The sequence below is a fragment of the Hypanus sabinus genome, chromosome 12, assembly GCF_030144855.1.
Source record: "Hypanus sabinus isolate sHypSab1 chromosome 12, sHypSab1.hap1, whole genome shotgun sequence".
NCBI classification, from domain to species: Eukaryota; Metazoa; Chordata; class Chondrichthyes; order Myliobatiformes; family Dasyatidae; genus Hypanus; species Hypanus sabinus.
Genome location: NC_082717.1, coordinates 81,168,619 through 81,193,256, shown reverse-complemented (window position 1 = coordinate 81,193,256; position 24,638 = coordinate 81,168,619). Strand labels below are relative to the sequence as shown.

Genomic DNA, 24,638 nt, shown 5'->3' with positions numbered 1-24,638 from the left:
ATACAAAGATGAGAAGTAAGAAAGTATAAAAAAATAAGTTACCTCAGACTCTAACAGGAGGGGGTCATCACTTCTTCAGCTATAGGTTGACTCATTATAGAGCCTAATGGCTGAGGGCAAGAATGACCTTTGTACAGTGCTCTTTGGAGCTGCGCAGTTGTCTTAGTCTATTAATAAAAGTGCTTCTCTGTTCAACCAAGGTGGAATGCAGAGGGTGAGAAACATTATCCAGAGTTGCCTGGATTTTCTGCAAGATCCTTTGTTCTATCACAACCTCCAGTGTGTCCAGTTTGACTCCTATAGTAGAGTCAGCCTTTGTAATCAATTTACTGAGCTTGTTGGAATCACCCGTGTTGATGCCATTGCCCCAGCACACCACCGCATAGAAGATTGTTCTGGTGATAGCAGACTAGTAGAACCTGTGAAAGAGAGGCCTGTATACTCCAAATGACCACCATCTCCTCAGGAAGTGTGTGAATCACACTGATTTAAAATGAATGTTGCCTTCTAGGTATTTAAAAATAAATATATTTTACCTTTCACACAATTAGTAATATAATATGCCACATGTGTGCAAGAAATCATGTAAAATTGGTGAAATTTAAATAAAAACAGTCTTAAAAATGAATTAAGGTTTCAATGAAAGGAACCATACCAAAATAGCAATTTTAAGTTAATCAAAAAGTTACCTTAAATTTGTAAGAATATTTTGATGGTTTAAAATTAAATTATTTATTATGTTTTCTGTAGCACAATTAAAAATAATGAACTGTAAAATCGGCCATGCATTTATGCCAACTGCTGGCTGCTGATCTCTTGCAGTGTTGTCAAATAAATGATGCAGTTGAAATCCACAGATTATTCCATGTATAGTGACAGCAAAGCTCTTTTGAATTAAATGGCTGTAATATCTTGTAATAACTTGGAGCACACTGCCAAGAATAGTCACTTGTGAATGTGTGCACAAAGCCTCAGTTAGCGGATAATGGTATAAGTAAAATGGCTCCAACTCTGTATTATTCAGGGCAGTTGCATTGCTGGCAGCACTTGTCCCTTAGGCTGCTGCATTCATTACAGAAAGCTGACTGCGCCGAAGCTGGAACGAGATGATAACATGTTATGATTTTCATATTTAATACATTCCTTGGAAGAGTGTGTGTGCTGTAGGTTGATAGAAGAATCAACTGCTACTTTCCGTGAAAGACTTTCTACTGTGCCCCACAGCTAAAGATGGAATCACTCAGCCAAGAAATTAACTTTTCCTCTTTTACCTGCCTTATATATCAACTGGGCTGGTTCTGTGGAAGCCAGTGAACACTATTGTACAGTTAACTGTTTTATATTTAAGACTCTTATCAGAAAAGAAACAGAATCCGTGTTCTTTGTTGTTGGGGAGGTGGTTATTTCTTATACTTCGGTGCATCAGCAGAGATTAATCGGAATTTATTTGGGTTTATTTTTAAGATTATAAAGTTAAACATGGATCTTGGACTTTTTAAAAAAAAAGTATAATCTAAGATATCTGCAGAAATCCTAGGGATAATATTGGCTGAATTAATTTGTGTAGTCTTTAAGGCGACAGATAAGTCACCTTTACTCTCTTTCTCCAATAAAACTTCCATTTTAATTGAAGGTTATGGCAAAAGAATTAGCAGAGGATGAGTTCATAGAATAAAACCATCCACACATAATTTGTGACTAAAATACTTAGATATTAAAGTCATATGGAATAGAAATCTGTGATGTTGGGGGGGGGCAGTAAATTTGTGATGTTAAACTCGTAATGTAGTCATGTGTGCAGGATGAGTTTCATATCTTTGAGTCCAGAGGTAAAAGAATTGAATTTCAGAAACTCAGTTCCACATATATCTAATTACCACATTGTGCATTTTACACATAAAACTCAATGTCTAAAGTCCTGCCCCAACAATTTTAAACATTTAGAATAGAATTTTTAGTAGCTGCGGTTCATTTTACATTTTGCATTATTGTATCATAATCCTGATTGCTCCAATAGTCAGCTGGAAGTACCAAGGGGTCAAAAGGCTAGGAAAAACAAATTTCCACTGGTCTTTAGAGGCAGAACATGATATTAGTCATAATTTTTCATCCTAGTTATATTAACCTCATTTTGATCTCACTTCCATTTACTAGTTCATCTCATCAGACCATCTCCACACAATGCGACAGTCTTCCAAATACTTCAGTATAGATACTCGTAGATAGGTTAAAATACTCACTGCAGTTGAGAGTATAGTAGGTTGTTAGAAAAATAGTTGTTATTTTTTACATCCTGATTTTGACCCCCACTTCAGTTCCTGATTCCTTTATTTTTCTACTTATCTGCAGAATCCATTTTTGATTTACTGTAATGTAGATTCATTATTATATGCCTGTTCAGATTTTCAAGTCTTCTGGTCTGGTGTTATTATCACAGCTGCATTATTATCCTGTCCTGATCTCCTATTGAATTTCATGCCTCGAGCCTATATCATGCTCACTGTTCTATTGGTAGTCCTTTTACTTAGAGTTTGCTGACTTTCTCTATCCACTGGCTTACTAGGTCCTTTCTTCTTGGGCAGCCACTCAGGATCAAGGGTGATTTATTTACACTTTGTGGTTCAGAGGTGGCTAGTAAGCCCATTGTTGGAACCACAAGCTCTTCCACAGATGAGCAGGAGATTTTTATAGGGTAAGCAATGGGTATTTATTTTTAAGATTATAAAATTCCTTTTATCCTTTATCACCCACCTCCAAAAACTCCGAGGGAAAGTTGGCTCTCCCAATTTTCTCTTGAAAATATTAGCAAGCATGAAATGGGGAGCTAATGCTCACACACTTAGATCAACTGCCCTAGCACTTTGCTATGCACCTATGTGGAGCAGATCAGCCCATGCGAAGAAAATAGACCCTAAAATGGGTCTAACCATTTACACCCACTAACATCATTTACAGACTTGCAGGCATTGCTCCCCCAGAGATCCGAAGACACGCTACAAAAAAAATTGAATAAGGTAAACAGAACTTGGATCCATGGCTCCCACAACACCATCGTGTGCCAGTTTCCAACCACCTAAAATCGAGGAAAAGCTTTGCTACAGTGGAGGAACTATTGCATGGAACATCCCCCCAAACATACAGAATTAACCCCTGGCAACAAACAAAAGCCAAAACCCCACCAAACAATACAGTACAAGACCCCACAGAAATGTTGCCAGATGGGGCACTGATTGATAGACGGAAGTGGTGTACTCTCAACAGAGCGAGAGCGGGAGTTTGTAAGACGGGAGACAATATGAAGTAGGGATTAAAGACCAGCGAATCCTGTGAGTGTGGTGAAAGGGTGCAGAACATTGAACACGTTCTGCACAACTGTCTTCTCTCACCCAATTTAGTTGACACTAACCTGCTCAACCTCAACCAAACGACACTAGAGTAGCTGGCTGTCTGGTGTGACAAGCTGTGATGAAGATTATAAAATTAACCTGGATTTTAAGAGAGGCTTTTTTAAAAGAAAGCTTACAGTGGTCTGATAGTGTTGACTCTGTTGTGACAGACAAGTCACTTTTTAACCATACGATAAAGCTTTCATTTTAATTGATTAATTAATGAACAACTTCAGCTACAACACTTTTTGTGGAGCCTCTATGTGCTCCCAATGAATGACATCAAGGTTCATTACATCATATGAAATGCTCCTTCTCCATCTTGAGCAATCATAGGCCAGAGATTCACAACGCCCTTGGGGCTGTTGTACTTTCTTTAAAGATGTTTTGAGCACTCCCTTGAATCATTTCCTCTTTCTGCTAGGTAATCTCTCCCCATAATTGAGTAAAGTTTCTGTTGTTTGATCAAGTAAACAGTGTGACCTTCGCAATATAGCTGAGTAGGTATAACTAGGGCCTCAGTCTTGGTGTTTTACCTAGGAGGATACTGACCCTTACAATTAATTTGGAAGGTTTTGCAGAGTAAGCATTGATGGTATTTTTATAATGCCTTTAGATATCTGTTGCAGGTTGTCTAGGTCTCATGAGACAGGAGACATTCTGCCCAACAAATGACAAATTTTATACCAGGTCTGACTTAATGGTTTTCAAATCTGGGTGATGGACAGATGCCTCGTTTCCATCTTCTCTGGCTTAATGACAAAAAGGCAATTGGTTGATGTTGTCAAACTGCTCATTTTGAACCTTGAACCAAGGCATAATATTTGAGGCTACCGAATTAGTATATTTAGAGTATCAATATCTTTTTCCTTTGATACAAATGTGTATAAAATATACACCATGCATAATTATTTTTATAAACAGAAAGTGAAAAATACTTAAGTGTATCAATATACACTAGTTTTTGAGGGAAAAATCTATAATAGAAGCATAAAATTTGTGTCCGTTCTTTGTTTCCCACTTGATAAAACTATTCATGAAGCTGATATTGTTCAAAAGAAATATTCTAATATTTTTACTTGTACCAATAAAGCTCTCTCCAGAAAATCATATTTATTGTTTGTTCTTTGGTTATAAGAGTTCGAGTGTTGAAACAAATTATACCAGATGCTTTTTTCACTGACATTTTTTCATATCTCTTGGACATTAATGCACTGCAGTAAATCATAGTATTATTTTCACTCGAAGAATCTTAGCAGTATAGAACAAAACAAAACATTTGCATTTGAATAATGCCACAAAGTGCATTGGTGCCACTGTTTTATTTTATCTTTGTTGAATACATTACACCTAAGCATTTTTTTTAGTATTTCTACTATAAATAGAGAAATTACCTGCAGGATGCAGGTACAGCAAGTAATTGGAAATACCAACAGAATATAGTTATTTATTGTCAGTGATGTTAAATAATACAGGGAGGCTGTCCTCAAGTTTCACAGGGTATTGGTGGGACCCCACTTGGAGTACTGTGCAACCTGTTGATCTCCTTATTTCAGGAAGAACCTTAATATGTTGGAAAGGTTGGACAATATAGGTTTATATTTGCTGGAATATAGAAGAATAAGTGATGACCTAATTGAAATCCATATGATCTTAAGGAATTTTGACAAGATGGAGGTGAAAAGGATGATTCCTCTTGTGGTAGAATCTAGAAGTAGGGCTACTGTTTAAAACTGAGAAGTCAACCACTTAAGACAGAGGTGAGGTGAATTATTTTCTCTCAGAGGGTTATGAATTTTTGGAAAACTCTTCTCCAAGTGTCAGGGGAAGTAAAGTCTTTGAAAGATTTACTTTTAAGGCAAAAGTTGATTGATACCAGAAGACAAAGAGAGAAGGGAGAGCAGAGTTAATGTTATAATCAGATGAGCCACGATCCAATGAAGTGTCAAAATTGACATGAAGGGCTGCAAGGCCGACTCATCCCTCTATTTTTTTCATTGAAGTCAAAATAATACCTTTGCATATGTAATTATCTCACATAAATGTTTGTGTTATCTCAAATAAATATTTAATGAAATATTTCCAACAATTGAATTTGATATTTTCTCCATCATAAAACCGAAAAGTAGATATCAAGGGAAGAGTATAACCAACAGAAAATAGTTTACTGCACTCAGAAAATTGTTCCTGCATGCATTAAACAGGGATTTTATGGAATATTCAAACTAAAATTGCGCATGTAACAATTGAGTTTTCGTAGTAATTAAAGCAAAGGGTTATTCTACTTATTGAGGGTGTCCAGAGATCGTCCCCTCAGTTCCCTGATTTGAGTTGCACCATCTCTTAATGTTATTGTTCTGCTGTCTGCATTGATTTTCTTTCAGAATTTGTATGGCACTTGAGCCAATTTTAACCAAGGCCAGAAATTTGAAGGTGGGGAGGTTCTAGTCACTATCAGGGGCCTGAGCATAATGTTTTAATATGATTAATAGATTGTTCACTTGATTGCTTTGGGAAGCAAGCAGCTTGGCCTCCTTTTCCACTCAACTTTAGTTTTATGTTTAAAATCATAATGCACTACTTATTGTAAGCTCTCATATTTGTTACTTTGAAAGTAATTTTGACTAATGGTCTGCAGAGCCCCTCCTAGGCTTTTGGATACCTTTGGTAAGCATGGACTCCAAGAACAAAGAGCCATAACTGTTGGGTGGGTTGGGGTGGTGGTGCATGGTGGGGTGGCTCTGGATAATTCCAGGAGTATCACTGTTTGAATTTTACTTAATTGTAAGAAAAGATTCAGTCATCTCACATGAGCAGCAACAATAATTTCCACTTTTTTCAACAATATCTAACAACCTTTGCATTCTCTGCTCCAGTATAGTCAACAATTTACACCCTTGTATCATATCTTTCAAAACTCAGTGTTCGTGTTAGAACCATGCACCCTCTCATTTCCCATTCTGAAACCATACACTCAACAGTATTTGCTTCTTATGTTCTAATATTTGACTTGACAGCAGCTTCATGCAGCAATTCTCTTCACTTCATATTCCATGCACATGGGATCACTTCTTCATCCTCATCTCATCTTGCTCTTTCTCAAATACTAACATGCACATGGCCTTACAAATAAGACCATAAGACATAGGAGCAGAATTAGGCCATTTGGTCCATTGAGTCTACTCTGCCTTTCAATCATGTCTGATTATTTTTTCCCCTTCTCAGCCCACTCCCTAGCCTTCTCCTCATAATCTTTGAAGCCCTGTGGAATTAAGGACCTTTCAAGCTCTGCCTTAAATACACCCAGCAACCTGGCCTTCACAGCTGCCTATGGTAACAAATTCCACAAATTCACAACCTGCTGGCTAAAGAAAATTTTCTGCATCTCTGTTTTAAAAAGACATCCTCTATCCTGAGGCTCTACCACCTTGTCCTAGAGTCCCCCACCATGGGAAACATCCTTTTTACATCCACTCTGTCTAGGCCTTTCAAATTGAAAAAGTATCTATGAGAACCTAAATTCCAGCGAGTACAGACCCAGAGCCATCAAATGTTCCTCATATGATAACCCTTTCATTTCTGGCATCATCCTTATGAACCTTCCCTGAACTCTCTACAATGCCAGCATATCTTTTCTTAGATGAGGAGCTCAAAACTGTTTACTATACTCAAGTTGAGGCCTGACAAATGCATTATATAGCCTCAGCATCACATCGCTGCTCTTGCATTCTAGACTACTTGAAATAAATGCTGACATTGCATTTGCCTTCCTCACCACCAACTCAACCTGCAAGCTAACCTTTAGGGTGTTCTGCATAAGGACTGCCAAGTCTGTTTGTATTTCAGATTATTGGATTTTCTCCCCATTTAGAAAATAGTCTGTACATTTATTTCTATTACCAAAGTGCACAACCATGCATTTTCCAACATTGTATTTTATTTGCCACTTTCCTGCCCATTGTCCTAATCTGTCTAAGTCTTTCTGCACCTTACCTGTTTCCTCAACAATACCTGCCCCTCCACCAGTCTTCGTATCATCTGCAAACCTGGCAATAAAGCCATCTATTTCATCATCTAAATTATTGATATACAGCATAAAAAGAAGCAGTTCCAACACTGACTTCTACGGGACATAATTAGTCACTGGCAGCCAACCAGAAAAGGATCCTTTTAATGCCACTTGCTGCTTCTTACCAGTCAGCCAATACTCTAACCATGCCAACAACTTTCCTGTAATACCATGTGCTCTTAACTTGGTATGCAGCCTCGTGTGGCACCATGTCAAAGGTCTTATGAAAGTACAAATATACAACATCCTCTGCATACCTTTTATCTTTCCTACGTGAAATCTCAAAGCATTCTAGCAGGTTTGTCAGAAAAAAATTTCCCTTAAGGAAACAATGCTGACTTTGTCCTATCTTGTCCTGTGTCACCAAGTACTCCGTAACCTCATCCTTAACAATTGACTCCAGTTTCTTCCTAACCACTAAGGTCACGTTAACTGGTTTATAATTTTCAATCTGCTGCCTTCCTCCTTTCATAAAGAGTGGAGTGATATTTGCAATTTTCCAGTCCTCTCGCACCATGCCAGAGTTCAAAGGTTCAAGGGTCCAATTTAATGCCAGAGAAATGTATGCAATATACATCTTGAAATGCTTCTTCTTCCATCCATGAAAACAGAGGAGTGCCCCAAAGAATGAACAACTGTTAAATGTTAGAACCCCAAAGTCCCCCTCCAGCTGCCCTCCCTCCTGCACATAAGTAGCAGCAAGCAACAGTCCACTCTCCCCCACTGGCAAAAAAAGCATCGGCACCCACCACCGAGCACTCAAGTGTGAGCAAAGCAACAGCAAAGACACAGATTTGCAGTTACCCCAAAGACTTTGCGTTTCACCCAGTCTATGACATACCATAGGCTCTCTCGCTAATAAGTTTTCCCAGCAAGTGAGAAGACATAACAAACCACTTGCTGGTTTACATTGTTAAAAATCTATTGCGTCGCTTCTTTCAAGTTCTGTGCCCAAAGATCTCAAAGATCCCGGGTCTCTGGGCACACAGCCAGAGATATTTTGACTCCCCCGACGGCACAAGGGTCTCCTGCCATGACACCAACCCTCAATCAGCCTGTCTCCAGAGCCCCGAGATCCTAGGCTACCAAATCTGAACCAGACTCTTAGGTCGAGCTCTTGGTGTGCCGAACAACAATAACCAGTTATGAAACCCTGAGAGTGGGTCCCATTCCCGCAAAGAACCGAAGTCAGCACATAACTCCAGGTCAGGGCCTTCAAAAGAATCCTGAAAGGGAAAAATACAGATATTAAAGATGGAAATAGAGCTGTTTCCGAAGATGCAAGCAAAGGAGTTGCAACATCATTACTCCGCTCCGCCTCCAGAGTCCAATGATTTTTGAAAGATCATTACTAATGCCCCACAATCTCTACTACTACCTCTTTCAGAACCCTAGGGTGCACTTCATCTGGTCCAGGTGACTTATGTACCCTTAGGTCTTTCAGCTTTTTGAGCACATTCTCTCTTGTAATAGCAACCGTACTCACTTCTCTTCCCTCACACCCTTCAACATCTGACTCTCTGCTAGTGTCTTCCACAGTGAGGGCTGATGCAAAATACTCATTTAGCTCACTTGCCATCTATTATTATTTCTCCGGCCTCATTTTCTAGTGGTCCTATGTACATTCACATCTCTCTTTTATTTTTTACATTCGGATGTTTTGCTCGTGTCCACAGCATCTCCTGTCCGTTCCCCTAACTATTTGAGTCCCCTGTTGATTACCACTCCCTTGGGGTGCTCTGGGCTAACTGCCTATCTACATTTCCATTTCTCCTGACAGTTACCCAGCTACTTGCCTCCTGCTACTTAGGGGTGACTACTTCCCTGTAACTCCGATTGATTATCTCCATGCTCTCTCGCTTTAAAATGGTGAGGTCATGTGGTGGGCCTTATGCATACTTAATAACCGTGGATACCCAGCGTAAATGAGGAGTATCAAATTATAGTAATAGAAACACTTAGATGAAAAGTTGTGGAAGACAAGGTCTTCTCTCAGTATTGGTAAGAGGATAGAAAGCATTAAAGGGGGTTCACTGCACCTTTTGAATGCAGTTATAGCTGGATGGAGAAATCTGGCAGGGTGCATCAATGCAATGATTGAAAGAATGGAGAAGTCACTTGCCAGCTGGTGTGGTGTTATTTTACATGACATCAATATTCTGCAGTCTACCTGGGAGACTGTGTGACTACCTCCATGCACATCAGAAGTTTCTTATTGCACAAGACGTTGCAGCAATTTGAAGCTAATAAAAAGCTTCAACACAAGTTCTGGGCTCCATATGTCAAAATTGGAGATATTTGTGGAGTGAATGTTTTGGAGTTTGTAAATAGTCCCACTTTTTTAGCTTGCTCACTCTTAAATCAGTTTTAGAGAAACCTTAGCCTTGTGGTTGTGGCAGAGACACCACGGGAACTGGACAAACTGGATTTGCTCCTTTGCCACTCCACAACCGTTGGTCATAATGTCAAGTAACTCTTCCTTTTTGCCCTAATACCAACAAAATTGCAGATGACTGAAGTCATCAGTCATAAATATCTTCAGTCTGTTATATATGAAGGCATGTAGCTACCTTGCCAAAGCCATCTAGAGAGGAGCCCGCAAAAGCTGTGGAGTTATAAACTTCAATAAGAAATGCATCATAGTTTGATGTGACTGGGGTGCATATTGACACAAGTCTTAGAATTCTGAGGGCATTTTCTCAAGCTGTTAGAGAAGATGCTCAGCTAAGTTGAACTACTGATTCACCATGTGCTGCTAATTTTCTCACTGTCCTTCAGAGCTGAGTTTAGCAATAAACTTTGCATTTAGTTCTCTCTTGTGTGCCCTTTCTGCTCTACCAATATCCAGCTTACAGAACTGCAGCATCTGTAGAGCAAAGAGAATGAGGAAGAAGATAGTAGAGACTATGAGCAACTGTTTTTAGATAGTTTCATGCAAAGATAAGTGGGTATCGTGTTAAGAAATAAATTTATCCCCATTGTAGATGTTAGGAGTTCTTATATTACAACTAAACAGGTCACTATGAAAACAGCAGAAGCTTTTACAAACTTGCAAGTTTCAGTTTCTGTGATTTGAAATTGCTTGCGTATTAATGATATTGTACCCTTTTTGATAAGACTTGACACAAAATACCTTAGACAGCCTGGAAAACTGCTAGGATTGAAATGGCAAGATTCTACCTCAAAATGTAATGAGCCCATTCTTGTTGGTGGCAGCAGTTTAAAATAATTTCTTGTATGTTTGTTTATTACCTGAATCAAAGACTGTGTTTAATTTCAAAGAGAGTGAATAACCTTGGTGCATTATTTGTTTGATAGGTTATCCTGCTGAAAATATTGAAACCTTCAATCTCCAAGTGTAAATACTGAGTATTCTTATTCATAAATTTCAGAAATAAAATTTATTAAGCAGTATGAGTTATGAAATTAATCAACACATTAAATAACTCATGTCTTTATTTGCTGGCAAAACATTATATACTAATCTACACTCTTAACAAGATTATCTGTGAAATACGTAATTTATTTTGTAACAGTATACTGTATATCCTCATCTCATTATAATGCTCTAAGTTCTGGGACTCTGCTTCAGACTGCCTGACCTTGAGTCATGTTTCTTTTGTGTTGTATTTCATTGCAAGTTATGCTTATGGTTTGTTCACTATAGCTCACAACTCATTAGAGCATGCAAAATCCTTGGCTCCCAAGGCTTCCTATAATGAGGGTGGAGCATACCATCAATGCAGCTTTATCTTTTGTTCAGAGTAAGGGTTCTGAAAATTGCTTTCTCAGTTGTGTTTAGGGAGGGCAAGTCTTCCAGTTCTTCCATTGCTGATTGCTACAGGCTTACCTCTACTGGATGAGCACATCTGTTAGTGCGGAGTGGGGAAAGATCAGGCTCAGCCTTGGCTGCATTGTGCTCCGTAATTGGATAGCCTACTGGCACTCACTGCTAAGAATGATGCATGAATAATGACCACTTGGGTGAGATATTAGAAGCTCGCAAGAGTGTATGAAAAACAATCCAATGAGCAACGTAGTGCCTTCAGGAAAGAGGAAGAGATGAGAATACAGTGTATATATAAAAAAAACACCACTGATCTTTACTATAACCACACTAATTACAAAACTAGATTTGTAGAAAATATCTTTTCATTGGGAATAGAAAGTAAACTTAATCTCTATTCCATGATTATTAAATTCTCAGAAACATACTGTCTACTGTGAGGTACTTACTGGGAAATACATTTTCATTTTTCGTGAAGTTGGAAATATCACTACCAGCTACAGGAATTATCCTTTGAAATTAGTTTGAAAAATTTCAAAAGTATTTTCAATGTTTTCTACAGGAGTGGTATTTAATATTGCAATTTGAAATATTGGACAGACTTTTGTAATATACATGCTAATCATAATGTTTTTGTGTCTTCCATGCACTTTCTTCACTGAATAAAATTTTAAAATTTGGCATTTATTTTCAAGTTTATTTTATGCTTTTTGTTTTAGTTACTTTATTATGGGAAAAATATTCTTAATTTAGTTCTTTTCCTGACACGTATACAGAAAAGATACTCTAATTAACATCTTGGACTGGCTTTACAATTGAAATTCAACACATAATCTTTAATATTAGATGTTACTTTTTTATTGAAAGGCTGCGAGGAAAGTCAGGGAAGAAGGGTGAGTTACATTGCTTTTGTGGAGAACTGACATGGCCTATAATGGGGAAATGGCCTTTTCCTATGTTGTTCTAATAAACTCCCAGACTTTCCTGGATTCATGAATAAGTGGAAACATTTTTTCCTTGATTATAATATGTAAGGAGAATGGTTTGCTTTTAAGCTAAGATATGGACTTGTTTTCCATTGGTGACGGCATAATGAAAACTTGCACAGTCGCCTCAGCATCATAGAACAGGACTTTCAATGTCAAAATCTGGAAGAAAACAACAAATGTCACCTCATGATTGTTAATCTTTTTGCATCCTGTGATTGACCTATGTCACTCCATTCCAGAAGAATGTTAGTACAACAATGCTAGGTACACGATTTGAGGAGAACAGTTATTTTTACACAAGCTTAATTGCACAGGTTTTGAGCCAGATTTGATGCATGTAAGCTTTCTGTGTTTAACAGTGCTCTTTTAGTTTCACTCCTTTTTACAAGCATTTCTGAAAAGCAAATAAGATGTATTACATTTTCTTTGAACATAGTTTGTTTTGTGTGTTGATTTTTCTTATGGGTTTGATGGTGAAAATCTTGTATATCTTTAAACTCACTAAAACTGCAATTCTAAACATCATTGCAACTAACACAGCAATTTGTAAATGAAATTACTAGCATTTTGGCGTTTCACAAAAGGCTTCTTCAATATTCAAATCATTGAGCATTTGTCATTCACCTTGTATCCTAAGAAAGTTTCAGAATTTTCTTAAGTTTGTAGGAGTGCTAACCCCAGTGCCCACACAGTTAATCCCAATTTGCAGCATTCCCTCTAAACTGTCCCCTAGAAATATCTATTCAAGGACTTCTTAAATGATACAAATCCTCTGGTAGTCATTCCATATACTCACTACTCTTAGTGTGGAAAAAATTGCCTCTCAGGTTGCTTTAAAATCTTTCCCCTCTCAAATCCAGGCCCCTTAGTTGTAGTCTCCCCTACCCTGGGAAAATGATGGTTGCCATCCACTTTATCATAATTAAATGATTTCTCTTATGTAGCCCCTCATTTATCTAATTTCCAAGGAATAAAGACTTACTCTGGCCAACCTCTCCCTACAACTCAGGCCCTCTAGGCCTAGCAACATTCCGCTAAATCTTTTATGCACTCCTTTTAAAAATAAGATAATTAAAAATGTTTAAAGTATTCATAAAATAACATCTGATTATCTGAAAAATCTGTCAGTCTGACATCACCACAGTCCCAAGCATGTTGGATTAAAGGAGTTGTGCTGATTTGTTTTCACTGACCTTTCATTCTTTCAAATATTTATAAAAGATTTTTTCCATTCAGTTTTTATACTACCTTCATGTCTATTCTTAAACTTTATAGCTGGCCTCTTAATCAACCTTTCTGTACTCCTTGGGTGAATTCAAAACTACCTCTGATCATTGGTACTGCTGCTTTTTAAAAAATAATTTTATATGTCTCTGCTTTGTCTAAAGATGTAGCTAATTTTCTCTTTACCCTATTCCTCAGCTGTGCAATTGATAGCTGTTCACTATTCCACTCTAGATCTCGTCATTATCTTATTGTACCATGTGTCCATGGGACTGCTCCCATATTTCCTTAATACTTTTGAGGCCATTTGTCCAATTGAGTTGGGGATGTCGGGGTACTAGTGCATTCCCATCAGTTTATTCCCAGTCTATTTTCCCAGTATCAAATTCTCTTTTGTATATCTATCAGCTTCCTCCCCCTCACCCCACCTTTTTCTCTGGTCTACTTTGGGGGTAAATTGTAATGGCCAGTTTTTAAGATGTGGGAGAAAGCAAAAGCTTATGGTGAAAAGGCAACCACTCATAGAGAGAGTATACATTCTCCCAGGACCCCACCACCACATGACCTCTTCTCATTGCTACTATCAAAGAGGAACTACAGAAGCCTGAAGACACATACTCAGTGTTTTAGGAAAAGATTCTTCCCCTCTGCCATCAGATTTCTGAATGGACAAAGAGTCCATGAACACTCCCTCACTATTTTTGCTTTCTTTTTGCACTACCTATTTATTTTTTATATACTTCTTACTGTAATTTATATTATCTTGTGTGTATTGCACTGCACTGCTGCCATAAAGCAACAAATTTTATGACATATGTCAGAGATGATAAACCTGATTCTGATTCTGATTACATACAGCATCAGAGATCAGGATGAGCTTGAATATTTGAAGCCATGTAGCAATATGACCAACTACTGTTTCTCTGTGCTGGTCTCTCCATAAATGCCCTTTCTTGTATCTGAGTATTCAAAGTCAAACATCTTTTCTACCAGTTAACATTCTTCAGTTACTTTGGTCCCAAGGAATATGGTCTGTGCTTTGATCGTTGTAGTATTTTGCCATCCTGAATAGGCACTCAGAGACCAGGCATCTCTCATAATAGGCAAGTTCTCCCTCTTTTACACATATATGAGCTGCAGCTTTGCTCTGTGACTCAGCATAAGTGGTGTCTGAAGAGCACTTGATCTCCTGGGCATTGAATCAAGGGGTCAAGTGCTGGACAATGAGATTTATATGGGTCCATGCCCACCGGTCAGTGTGGATTTGGTGGGCCGAGTGGCCCATTTCTATATTGTATGATTTCATGACTCCTGCTAGATTTCTGCTGAATGCATGTGTAAAATCCAGTCCTACCCCAAAATTACAAGCCAGTTATCCTGACTTCTGTGGTTGATAAGATGTTGGAGTCCATTGTTAACGATATGGTTTCAGGGTACTTGGAGGAACATCATAAAATAGGCTTAAGTCAGCATGGTTTCCTTAAGGGGGAATCTTGCCTGCCAAATCTGTTGGAATTCTTGTGGAAATAACAGACAGGCTAGATAAAGGAGAGTCAGTGGATGTTGTTTATTTGGACTTTTAGAAGACTTTTGACAAGGTGCCACAAATAAGGTTGCTTAACAAGATGAGAGCCCACGATATTACAGGAAAGATACTAGCATGGATAAGAAGTTGGCTGACTGGCAGGATGCCAGCAGTGGGAATAAAAGTGGGCCTATTCTGGTTGGCTGTAAGTGACTAGAGGTATTCTGCAAGTATTGAGACCACTTCTTATCATGTTATATGTCAATGATTTGAATGACAGAATTGGTAGCTTTGTGGCTAGGTATGTAGATTATACAAACATAGATGGGGGGCAGGTGGTGTTGAGGAAGCACTGAGTCTGCAGAAAGACACATTAGGAGAATGCGCAAAGAAGTGGCAGATGGAATATAGTGTAGGGAAGTGTACAGTCATGCACTTTGTTGGAAGAAATAAGGGCATATATTATTTTCTAAATGGGAGAAATTCAGAAATCTAAGGTCCAAATTGACTTGAGATTCCTCGTGCAGCATTTCCTAAGGGTTAACTTGCAAATTGAGACAATGGTAAAGAAGACAGATGCACTTTAGCATTCATTTCGAGAGGACTAGAATATAAAAGCAAGGATGTAATGCTGAGGCTTTGTAAAGATTTGGTCAAACTACTCCTGGGGTATTGTGAGCAGCTTTGGGCCTCTTACCTAAGAAAAGATATGCTAGCATTGGAGAGGGTCCAGTGGAGGTTCACAAGAATGACTTCTGGAATGAAAGGATTAAAGTATGAGCAGCATTTGATAGCTCTGGGTCTGTATTCACTAAGTTTAGAAGAATGAGTGGGGGATCTCATTGTGCCCTTTCAAATATTGAAAGGGCTAGGTAAGTGGACATGGAGAAGATGTTTCCAACAATGGGAAAGTTTAGGACCAGAGGGTAGAGCCTCAGAATTGAAGGACTTCCCTTTAGAACAGAGATGAGAAGGAATTTCTTTGCTAAAGAGTGCTGAATCTGTGGCATTCATTGCCACAGACAGCTATGGAGGCCAAGTCATGTTCGTAGTGTTACGTACCCCGTAACTAGGTCACTTACCAGCAAAGATAGAGAGGTCCATTGAAGTCTGATGGTCCTATTTTTAAAAGTCTTTATTTATAAAGGGGCACAAAAATAAGATTAATACCAGCATTCAGATAATATGCGTCGTCACTACTCAATCTAAAAGCACGGGTATAATAATAACCATCAATAAGAAACAGCTCGATCGTTTGTCTAGGGGATAATATATTGTCCGATGGAAATATAAAAGTCACTCAGTTCCTGCAGGCTTCAGCCTTTTGGGACCGCTGGGTTTTCACTTGTTGGAGAGAGAGAGATTTGTGAGAAAAGAAACTTGCCCGGGTCTTTTATGAAGCAAATCCGTTGAATTGGGGAAGTTGGTTCCCCGTGGTTAGTTAAAGAATATCGGTTCTATGGTACCTGCCACCGACTCCCAAGCAAGGGAACCGAATGCACGTTGCTTCCTTCAAATGGCTTTCTGCTACTATGGGATCGTTGGCGTTTCTTCTGGTGCGTCTGAAGGGTTTGTTCCCCCAGACCCTCTTTTATACTTCCTCACGGGGTCTCAGATGTCAATCAGGCTGGGATGATGCAATCTCCCTCTCAACCAGCCCACTTTGCCCGAGGGCTTGCACATAGCATAGTCCCCAATCCACAAACGTGGTCTCCAGGAGACAATGGTCAATGTCGCGTTATTTTGCATCACCAGGGAACGAGGCATCCGGCACGTCTCTCTCCCATTTCCTGGGTCTACTGACCCGCCCCCCAACTAGTGCTCTTGCGATTCTCACAAAGGAGGGGGCTGCGGGCATAACAGTAGCCAACTAGTCCTTCACTCTCAATTATTTTTTGATAGAACACAATGTAGGGAAGGGTATGGCCATGTACTTTGGTAGAGGAATAAAGGCACAGACAGTTTTCTAAAAGAGAGTGAATTCATATATGGGAGCCACAAATAGACTTGGAAGTCCTAGTGCAAGATTCCGTGAGGGCAAATGCAATGTTAGTATTCATTTCACAGAGACTAGAATATAAAAGCAAGGATGTAAGAGGCTTTATAAGGTAAAGGTCAGAGTGCATTTGGAGTATTGTGAGTAGTTTTGGGCCCCATATCTAAGAAAGGATGTGCTGGCATTGGAGAGTGTACAGAGGAGATTTACGAGAATGATCTCAGGAATGAAAGGGTTAATGTATGAGGAGTGTTTGATGGCTCTGGGTCTGAACTCGCTAGAGTCTAGAGGGTGGATCTCATTGAAACATACCAAATATTGAAAGGCCTAGAGAGAGTGGATTTGCAGAGCATGTTTCAATAGTCGGAGAGTTTAGGACCAGAGGACACCGCCTCTGGATAGAAGGACGTCACTGTGAAATTCACTGTCACAGATGGCTGTGGAGACCAAGTAATTGGGAATATTGAAAGTGGAACTTGATACATTCTTGATTAGTAAGAGTGTCAAATGTGATGGAGAGAAGGCAGGAGACTGTAGTTAAAGAAGGAAAGTAAATTAGACATGATTGAATCGCAGCGCAGACTCAATGGGCCAAGTGGCCTGATCTTGTCCTGATGATCTTCTCTCCCTATATTCTTAAATGACCATGTTACCTTTAAATATACAGGGACTGTTCCAAAATCTAGCGAATTTTCAATTGATAATCAATACATTTTGTAACCAGAGAGAGTAGACCATCAGATCCCAATGGTTTTAGCTATATTAATTTCTCCTGGAACTTCTATTTAGATCTTCATTGTCATAAACCTTTGTTTCCTGAACACTCCCCACAACATGGATGGCATTTTCTGCAATGAAGTTTGATAGAAAATGTTTGTTTAATGATTTTCAGCAAGTTTTTTTCTCTCTATTATAATTTGTCACTGTGGGGCCCATTATTAATTTTGATACTGCTCTTTTATAAATACAGAGGTACATTCAATCTTTTCTAATGTAATTCTGGCTAATTTAGTCTCAGTCTATCATGTCTCACTTTATCAGTCTCCTGGATCTGATGGCCAACACTTTGGATACTGAAAAAGAAGGCTACAGAAATATTTTACTGATTATCTTCCAAAATTCCATCTATTTTGTAACTGTCTCTGAAGGCTTAAAGCTAGTTATATAAGCTTACGAGGAGAGAAGAAACTGGAATAATGAACTAGTTGCTGTCTCTTGAAGCTGTCCCACACTTCTTATGGGACTTCTTTTGCTCTGATCATACCTTTTGCCTCCAAAACTTTTCTCAGTGTCCTGATTGTATTTCTTTAAGTTCTTTTTATTATCTTAATAACCCTGGCCAACGTATCTTTCTTAGAACACTACAGCTCAGTACAGGCCCTTCAGCCCATTATGCTATGCTGACCTTTTAACCTACTCTAAAATCTATCTTACCCTTTCCTCCTACATAGTCCTTTATTTTTCTATCATCCATTGACCGTCTAAGAGTTTCTGAAATACCCCTAATGCATATGCCACTTCGACCACTCCTTGCAGAGCGTTCTGTGCACCCACCTCTTTCTGTGTTAGAAAACTTACCTCTCATATTCCCCCCCCCCATAGTTTCCTCTAATCACCTTAAAATTATGACCCCTCATGTTAACCATTTACAGCCTGGGAAGGTCTCTTGCTATACACTCTATCTGTACCTCTTATCATTTAAGGTACACTAATAGTGATCACTTCTCATCTGCCTTTGCTCCAGAGAAGAATGCCCTAGCTCACTCAGCCTCTCCTTAGAGCTCTCTAATTGGTTTTATTTAAGTTGAAGAAACAAAATTCTGACTGAGATGTCTGTCTTTTGGCAACATTTATCTGTATTGTGATTACTTTTCTGTAGGAGAAGAGATTGTTAGTTCACCCTTTCACATTACAAAATATACAGTCTCCAAAATTTCATTGTTGGTTGCATGGGATGTTGTTGCAGAAAGTTATCCCAATGAATTTGATTAACTTCTTCTTGAACTCCATTTGCCAACCTGAAACACTAAGTCCATATGAACAATAATGTCCCCCATGTTTTTTATATTAGCATTATTAACTTTTTTCTTATTTTTAATTCACTCAACAATAATCTGCTACTAAACCACTATTATCTGGCTTCTTTTGCCTGTTGTTAACTGTTTTCTTTATCCATGCGGGTTCTTCTTCCTATTCCTCGGGGCCAATATCATTTCTCACTGGTTATGTAATACTTTATTTCAGAGCGTTTCCTATCCTATTTTATTTGTCTCATCTAAACTTTAAATATGCTTCTCAGGTGAACTCTAGGATTATGTGGCATCCTTTATAGAAAAGTGCATAAAAAGGTATAATGAAGAGTTTTTTTTCACAGGTTTGAATAAAAGCTTCAGAGATTTGGCAAATTGCCATAAAATGCTGTCTTTTCTGTAGTCCTGAAGTTCTTCATAGATATTCATTACCACTTAGCTATGGAGGTCAAGTCATTGGGTATATTTAAAGCAAGGTTTGATTAGTAAGTGTGTCAAAAGTTACAGGGAAAAGGCAGGAAAATGGGGTTAAGAGGGAAAATAAATCAACATGATAGAATGGTGGAGAAGGCTCAATGGGCTGAGTGGTCTTATTCTGTCATCTTATGGTGTTGTGGTATAGGGAATGGGGAAACAACAGAGGTTGAAGATCAGGGAAAAGACAAAAATAAAAAAAGTAAGATTCTTCTACTTGAAACCACAGCACCTAATTTTGAATGAGTGAAAGTGGAAAGAAAGAGAGTAGGGGTTGAAAATGGAAAGTAAAAATAGAATGGAGAGTAACCCTGCATAATTGGATCTGGAGTATCTCCTGGGACATCTCTGGATCTGCTGTAACTAAAATGAGACTGTTAATGTTGGCATTGTGCTATCCAAACAAAACATAGCATCCTCTGACTGACAGAGCAATGCCATGGGGGTTTCAGCATCAGTTTTAATATATCATGGCTAAGTTAAATAATGATGTAAACGAAAATGAAAAAATCGGGTTAAATTGCATCAGCCGAGTCTGGTGTCACTTAATGGTGTACTTTTCTGTATTCCACTACTCTCTGTTGTGTCTAATCATACCACTTGATGGGGTTACAGATAATTTCATAATTAGATTTAATATAAGAATATTTTTATTTGCATAATATATTATGTTATGTGAAGTACAGCTAATTTTCCCATTTCTAGTCATTATATAAACTGTTTCAATTAATGCTCTGAAAATAGTACAGTGTAATACCTTGTCACTGAAGGTCTAAGTTTTATTTCTATAATTTATGTGCTGTATATGAATAGATTTTTTAATGATCCTTTTGAAAAGTCATATTTCTCAGACAATTCCTGACATGTTCTGGGTGCTTGTAAACATATTTTTATTTGTTTATTGATATCAAAAAGTACTGGCATGAATGCAAAGATGATAATGTGCCTACCTGAGTATTAAAAAGGTAGAGATTTAGGCTGAGTAAATAATAAATTATTTAAAAGTTTATTTAATTATAGATATTTCCCACAAATTCCTATTTTAATCAAAATATTTGCATGAAAATAGTACATAGCTCATAAAAGAGAAATTTCTTTCACCGATGGAAATAGATATTAAAATTTAAATAGTATGTATTAAAATTTAATTTCTATTGTATTTTATATTACTTCTATATAAATGACACTGACAGGAATGATGCATTGAATGTAGAATTTATTGCACAAATGGAGACATCTATCGTCTACATATTTAATTGCAAGGAACTTGCCATTCTAAGTTGGAACATGTTTGGTGGAAAGCAAACATGCGTCTGTACAAATGTAGTTTGAGACTATTTTAGAACCCTACTGAAAAATCTGTTTATTGTGCTGCAAAAAAATTTAAAATTGAACAATGAATTAATTGCATTGAATTGAGATAACTATGACAAAATGTTTCTTTGTGAAGAATTTTATATTAGTTACTGAATATTTTCCTCAATTAAATGAAACAAAACTATATTATTTACAAGGTAATATTTGTATTTTCCTCAATTAAATGAAACAAAACTATATTATTTACAAGGTAATATTTGTATTTTCCTCAATTAAATGAAACAAAACTATATTATTTACAAGGTAATATTTGTTTTTTTCTGTTGCCAGAAAAGAAATTCATCAGGTCAAACCAGCACGACTGTCAGCAAAAACCTGTCAGTGGGATTATATCACACTGCCACTCACTTCATGGGCCAGCAAACTTCAGAGACCACAGATAGAACATGTTCAAGTCCACAACAAAACCATTACCAACCCATGGAGAGCTTTTTATCTCCTCAGCCGAACAGACAGGTGGCACCGGTGACAGCAAAGCAGAGTAATTCAGTGATGGACAACTTGAAGTTACTCACATCAAGCACAGGAAGGCAAGACTTCCAAACTGTTTCTGACATAATTGACGGGAAGACAGGGCTTCCAGGCAGTGAAGTAATGCCACTCATTCCCATCATCTCTTCTAAACCAGCAAGATGTAACAATGAAGGGACAGAAATTAATAAGAATATTATAGGAAAAGGTTCAGTTGGCAGTTCAGAATTAGCTTTATCTGTGGCTCAGTTAGAGCCCATTAAGAAAGAAATGAAAGAAGGCACAGTGCAGAATGATGTTAAGAATCACCTGACAGTTGAAGATAAAATTCCTAACAATCCTGCTGCATGTGTACAGACCCCTGAGCAGTTTCAGAGATTGTCCATGGATCCAGTCCAACTCGCTGGCAGTTCTGACATGACCCTGAAGGGAAACAGCATTTTTCAATTAAGTAATACTTTCTTTGGTCAGTATTTTCTTTATGCTCATTTAAGTACATGTTAGTTCATTTAAAATACCACTGAAGAAAAGGTTGTTTAAATTAATAAGAATGATGCTGTCTCTAATTTTAATGTAGAAATGATGGTTTTACATTTTATTGGCAGAACCTCTGTCCCAAGACAAGATTTGCCATTCACCTTTTCATTACTGTGAGCTAAATGTATCTTTTTAACTTGGTATGGTCCTTAAAGGATCTGCTTTTGTAAAGAAGAATATTTTTGTATAAATCTTAATTCAATATTTACATGCTTTTATTGTAAATTGTGGTGGATGGTTCATTTGTAAGGTGTTGGGAGCTTTTACACAGAACATAAGAGAGGGGCAGAATTAGACCATTCAGCCCATCGAGTCTGTTCTGCCATTGCATCATGGTTGATTTATTGTCCCTCCCAACCCTATTCTCCCGTTGTTTCATAATAACCTTTGACGCCCTGACTAATCAAGAACCTATCAACCTCTGCTTTAAACATCTCCAATGACTTTGCCTCCACAGCCACCTGTGGCATTGAATTCCACAGATTCACGGCCCACTGGCTGAAGAAATTCCTTCTCGTCTCTGTACTAAATGGATGTCCCTCTGTTCTTCGGCTGTGCCCTCTGGTCCTATACTTCTTCATTATAGGAAACACCTTCTCCACTTTCACTTTATCTAGGCTTTACAACAGTACAGCTCAGAAACAGGCCTTTCAGCCCATGATATGTAATCCTTTCAGCCTATACATGGCCCATATCCCTTTATCCTCTGCATATTGAGATGCTTATCCAAGAGTTTTTTCATTGTGTCTATCATTTCTGCCTCCACCATCACCTCTGGCAATACATTCCAGGCACCCACTACTCTACATAAAAATGCCTGCAAATCTCTTTTCAGCCTGCCCCATTTTACCTTAAATGCACAGTCTCTAGTACAAGTAATTTTGACCATGGAAAAAAGATACCCACTGTATATTTATGTCTTTCATAATTTTATAAGCTTTCGTGAAGAGTTATGACATATCAAAAATATGTTACTTGATAAAATTTATAAGATTACAATTCAAATCCTTTTGGAAATGGGAAACAAGGAAATGGTGGATGAACTGACTAAGTATTTTGCATCAGTCTTCACTGTGAAAGACACTAACAATATTGTGGATGTTCCAGGTGTCTGGGATCATGAAGGGTGTAAAGTTACCAATACTAGAGAGAAGCTTCTTGAAAAACTGAAAGGTCTGAAGATAGATAAGTCACCTGGACCAGATGGTGTAACCCCAGGGTTCTGACAGAAGTTGCTGAAGAGATTGTAGAGGCATTAGTAATGATCTTTAAAGAATCACTAGATTCTGGAATGGTTCCAGAGGACTAGAAAATTGCAAAGGCCACTCCACGCTTCAAGAAGGTAGCGAGGCAGAAGAAAGGAAACTATAGACCAGTTAGTTTGATCTTTGTGGTTGGGAAGATGTTGGAGTAAATTATTAAGGATGAGGTCTCAGGGTACTTGGAGGCACATGATAAAATAGGCCACAGTCAGCATAGTTTCCTCAAGGAAAAAGCTTGCCTGACAAATCTGTAGGAAATCTTTGAAGATCGATAGACAAAGGAAAATCGTTGATGTTGTGTATTTGGAGTTTTAGAAGGCCTTTGACAAGGTGCTACACATGAGGCTCCTTAACAAGCTACAATTATTACAGGAAAGATTCTCACATGGATAAAGCTGTGGCTGATTGGTTGGAGGCAAAGAGTGGGAATAAAAGGAGCCTTTTCTGGTTGGCTGCCAGTGACTAGTGGTGTTCCATAGTGGTCTGTGTTGGGGCCGATTCTTTTTATGCTATAAGTCAATGATTTGGATCATGGAATTGATGGCTTTGTTGCAAAGTTTGCAGATGATACAAAGATAGGTGGAGGGGCAGGTAGTTCTGAGGAAGTAGAGAGATTAGGAGAATCGGCAAAGAAATGGCAGATGGAATACAGTATTGAGAAGTGTATGGTCATGCACTTTGGTAGAAGAAATGAAAGGGTTGACTATTTTGTAAATGGAGAGAAAATACAAAAAAACTGAGGCACAAAGGGACTTGGGTGTCCTTGTGCAGGATTCCCAAAAGGTTAATTTGCAAGTTGTGCCTATGTTGAGGAAGGCAAATGCAATGTTAGCATTCATTTCAAGAGGAATAGAGAATAAAAGCAAGGAAGTGATGTTGAGACTTTATAAAGCACTGATGAGGCCTCACTCGGAGTATTGTTGGAATCAGGACCAGGTTTAATATCTCCGTCATGTGTCATGAAATTTCTTAACTTAGTGGCAGCAGTGCAATGCAATACATGATAACATTGGGAAAAAAATAAGTAAATCAATTACAGTAAGTATATATATATATATATATATATATATAGTTAAATATTAGTATATATATAGAGAGTTAATATTAAATAGTTAAATTAAAAATGGTGCAAAAACAGAAATAACAAAAGTTAGGTAGTGTTCATGGGTTCAATGTCCATTTAGGAATTGGATTGCTGAGGGGAAGAAGCTGTTCCTGAATCACTGAGTGCGTGCCTTCAGACTTATGTACCTCCTTCTTGATGATAACAATGTGAAGAGGGCATATCCTGGGTGATGGTGGTCCTTAGTGATGGATGCTGCCTCTCTTAGACACCATTCCTTGAAGATGTCTTGAATACTATGGAGGCTGGTACCCAAGATGGAGTTTTACAACTTACTTTTGCTTCTTTCAATCCTGTGCAGTGGCCCCCGCACCCCCATACCAGACAGTGATGCGGCCTGTCAGAATGCTCTCCACAGTACATCAGTAGAAGTTTTCAAGTGTCTTAT

The 24,638-nt window shown here is 38.1% G+C and overlaps 1 protein-coding gene across 3 annotated transcripts in view; it reads left to right on the top strand.

The window, feature by feature from the left end:
- kiz (kizuna centrosomal protein) overlaps nt 1-24,638 on the top strand; it is a 209,202-nt gene that overhangs the window by 86,135 nt on the left and 98,429 nt on the right. For all 3 annotated transcript variants that reach the window (XR_009515170.1, XM_059986274.1, XM_059986275.1), the window contains exon 5: nt 21,128-21,794. Coding sequence is in view for 2 of the 3 variants with exons in the window: in XM_059986274.1 (XP_059842257.1) it covers nt 21,128-21,794 (667 nt within the window). In the remaining variant the exon portion in view is untranslated. The remainder of the gene's footprint in view (nt 1-21,127; nt 21,795-24,638) is intronic.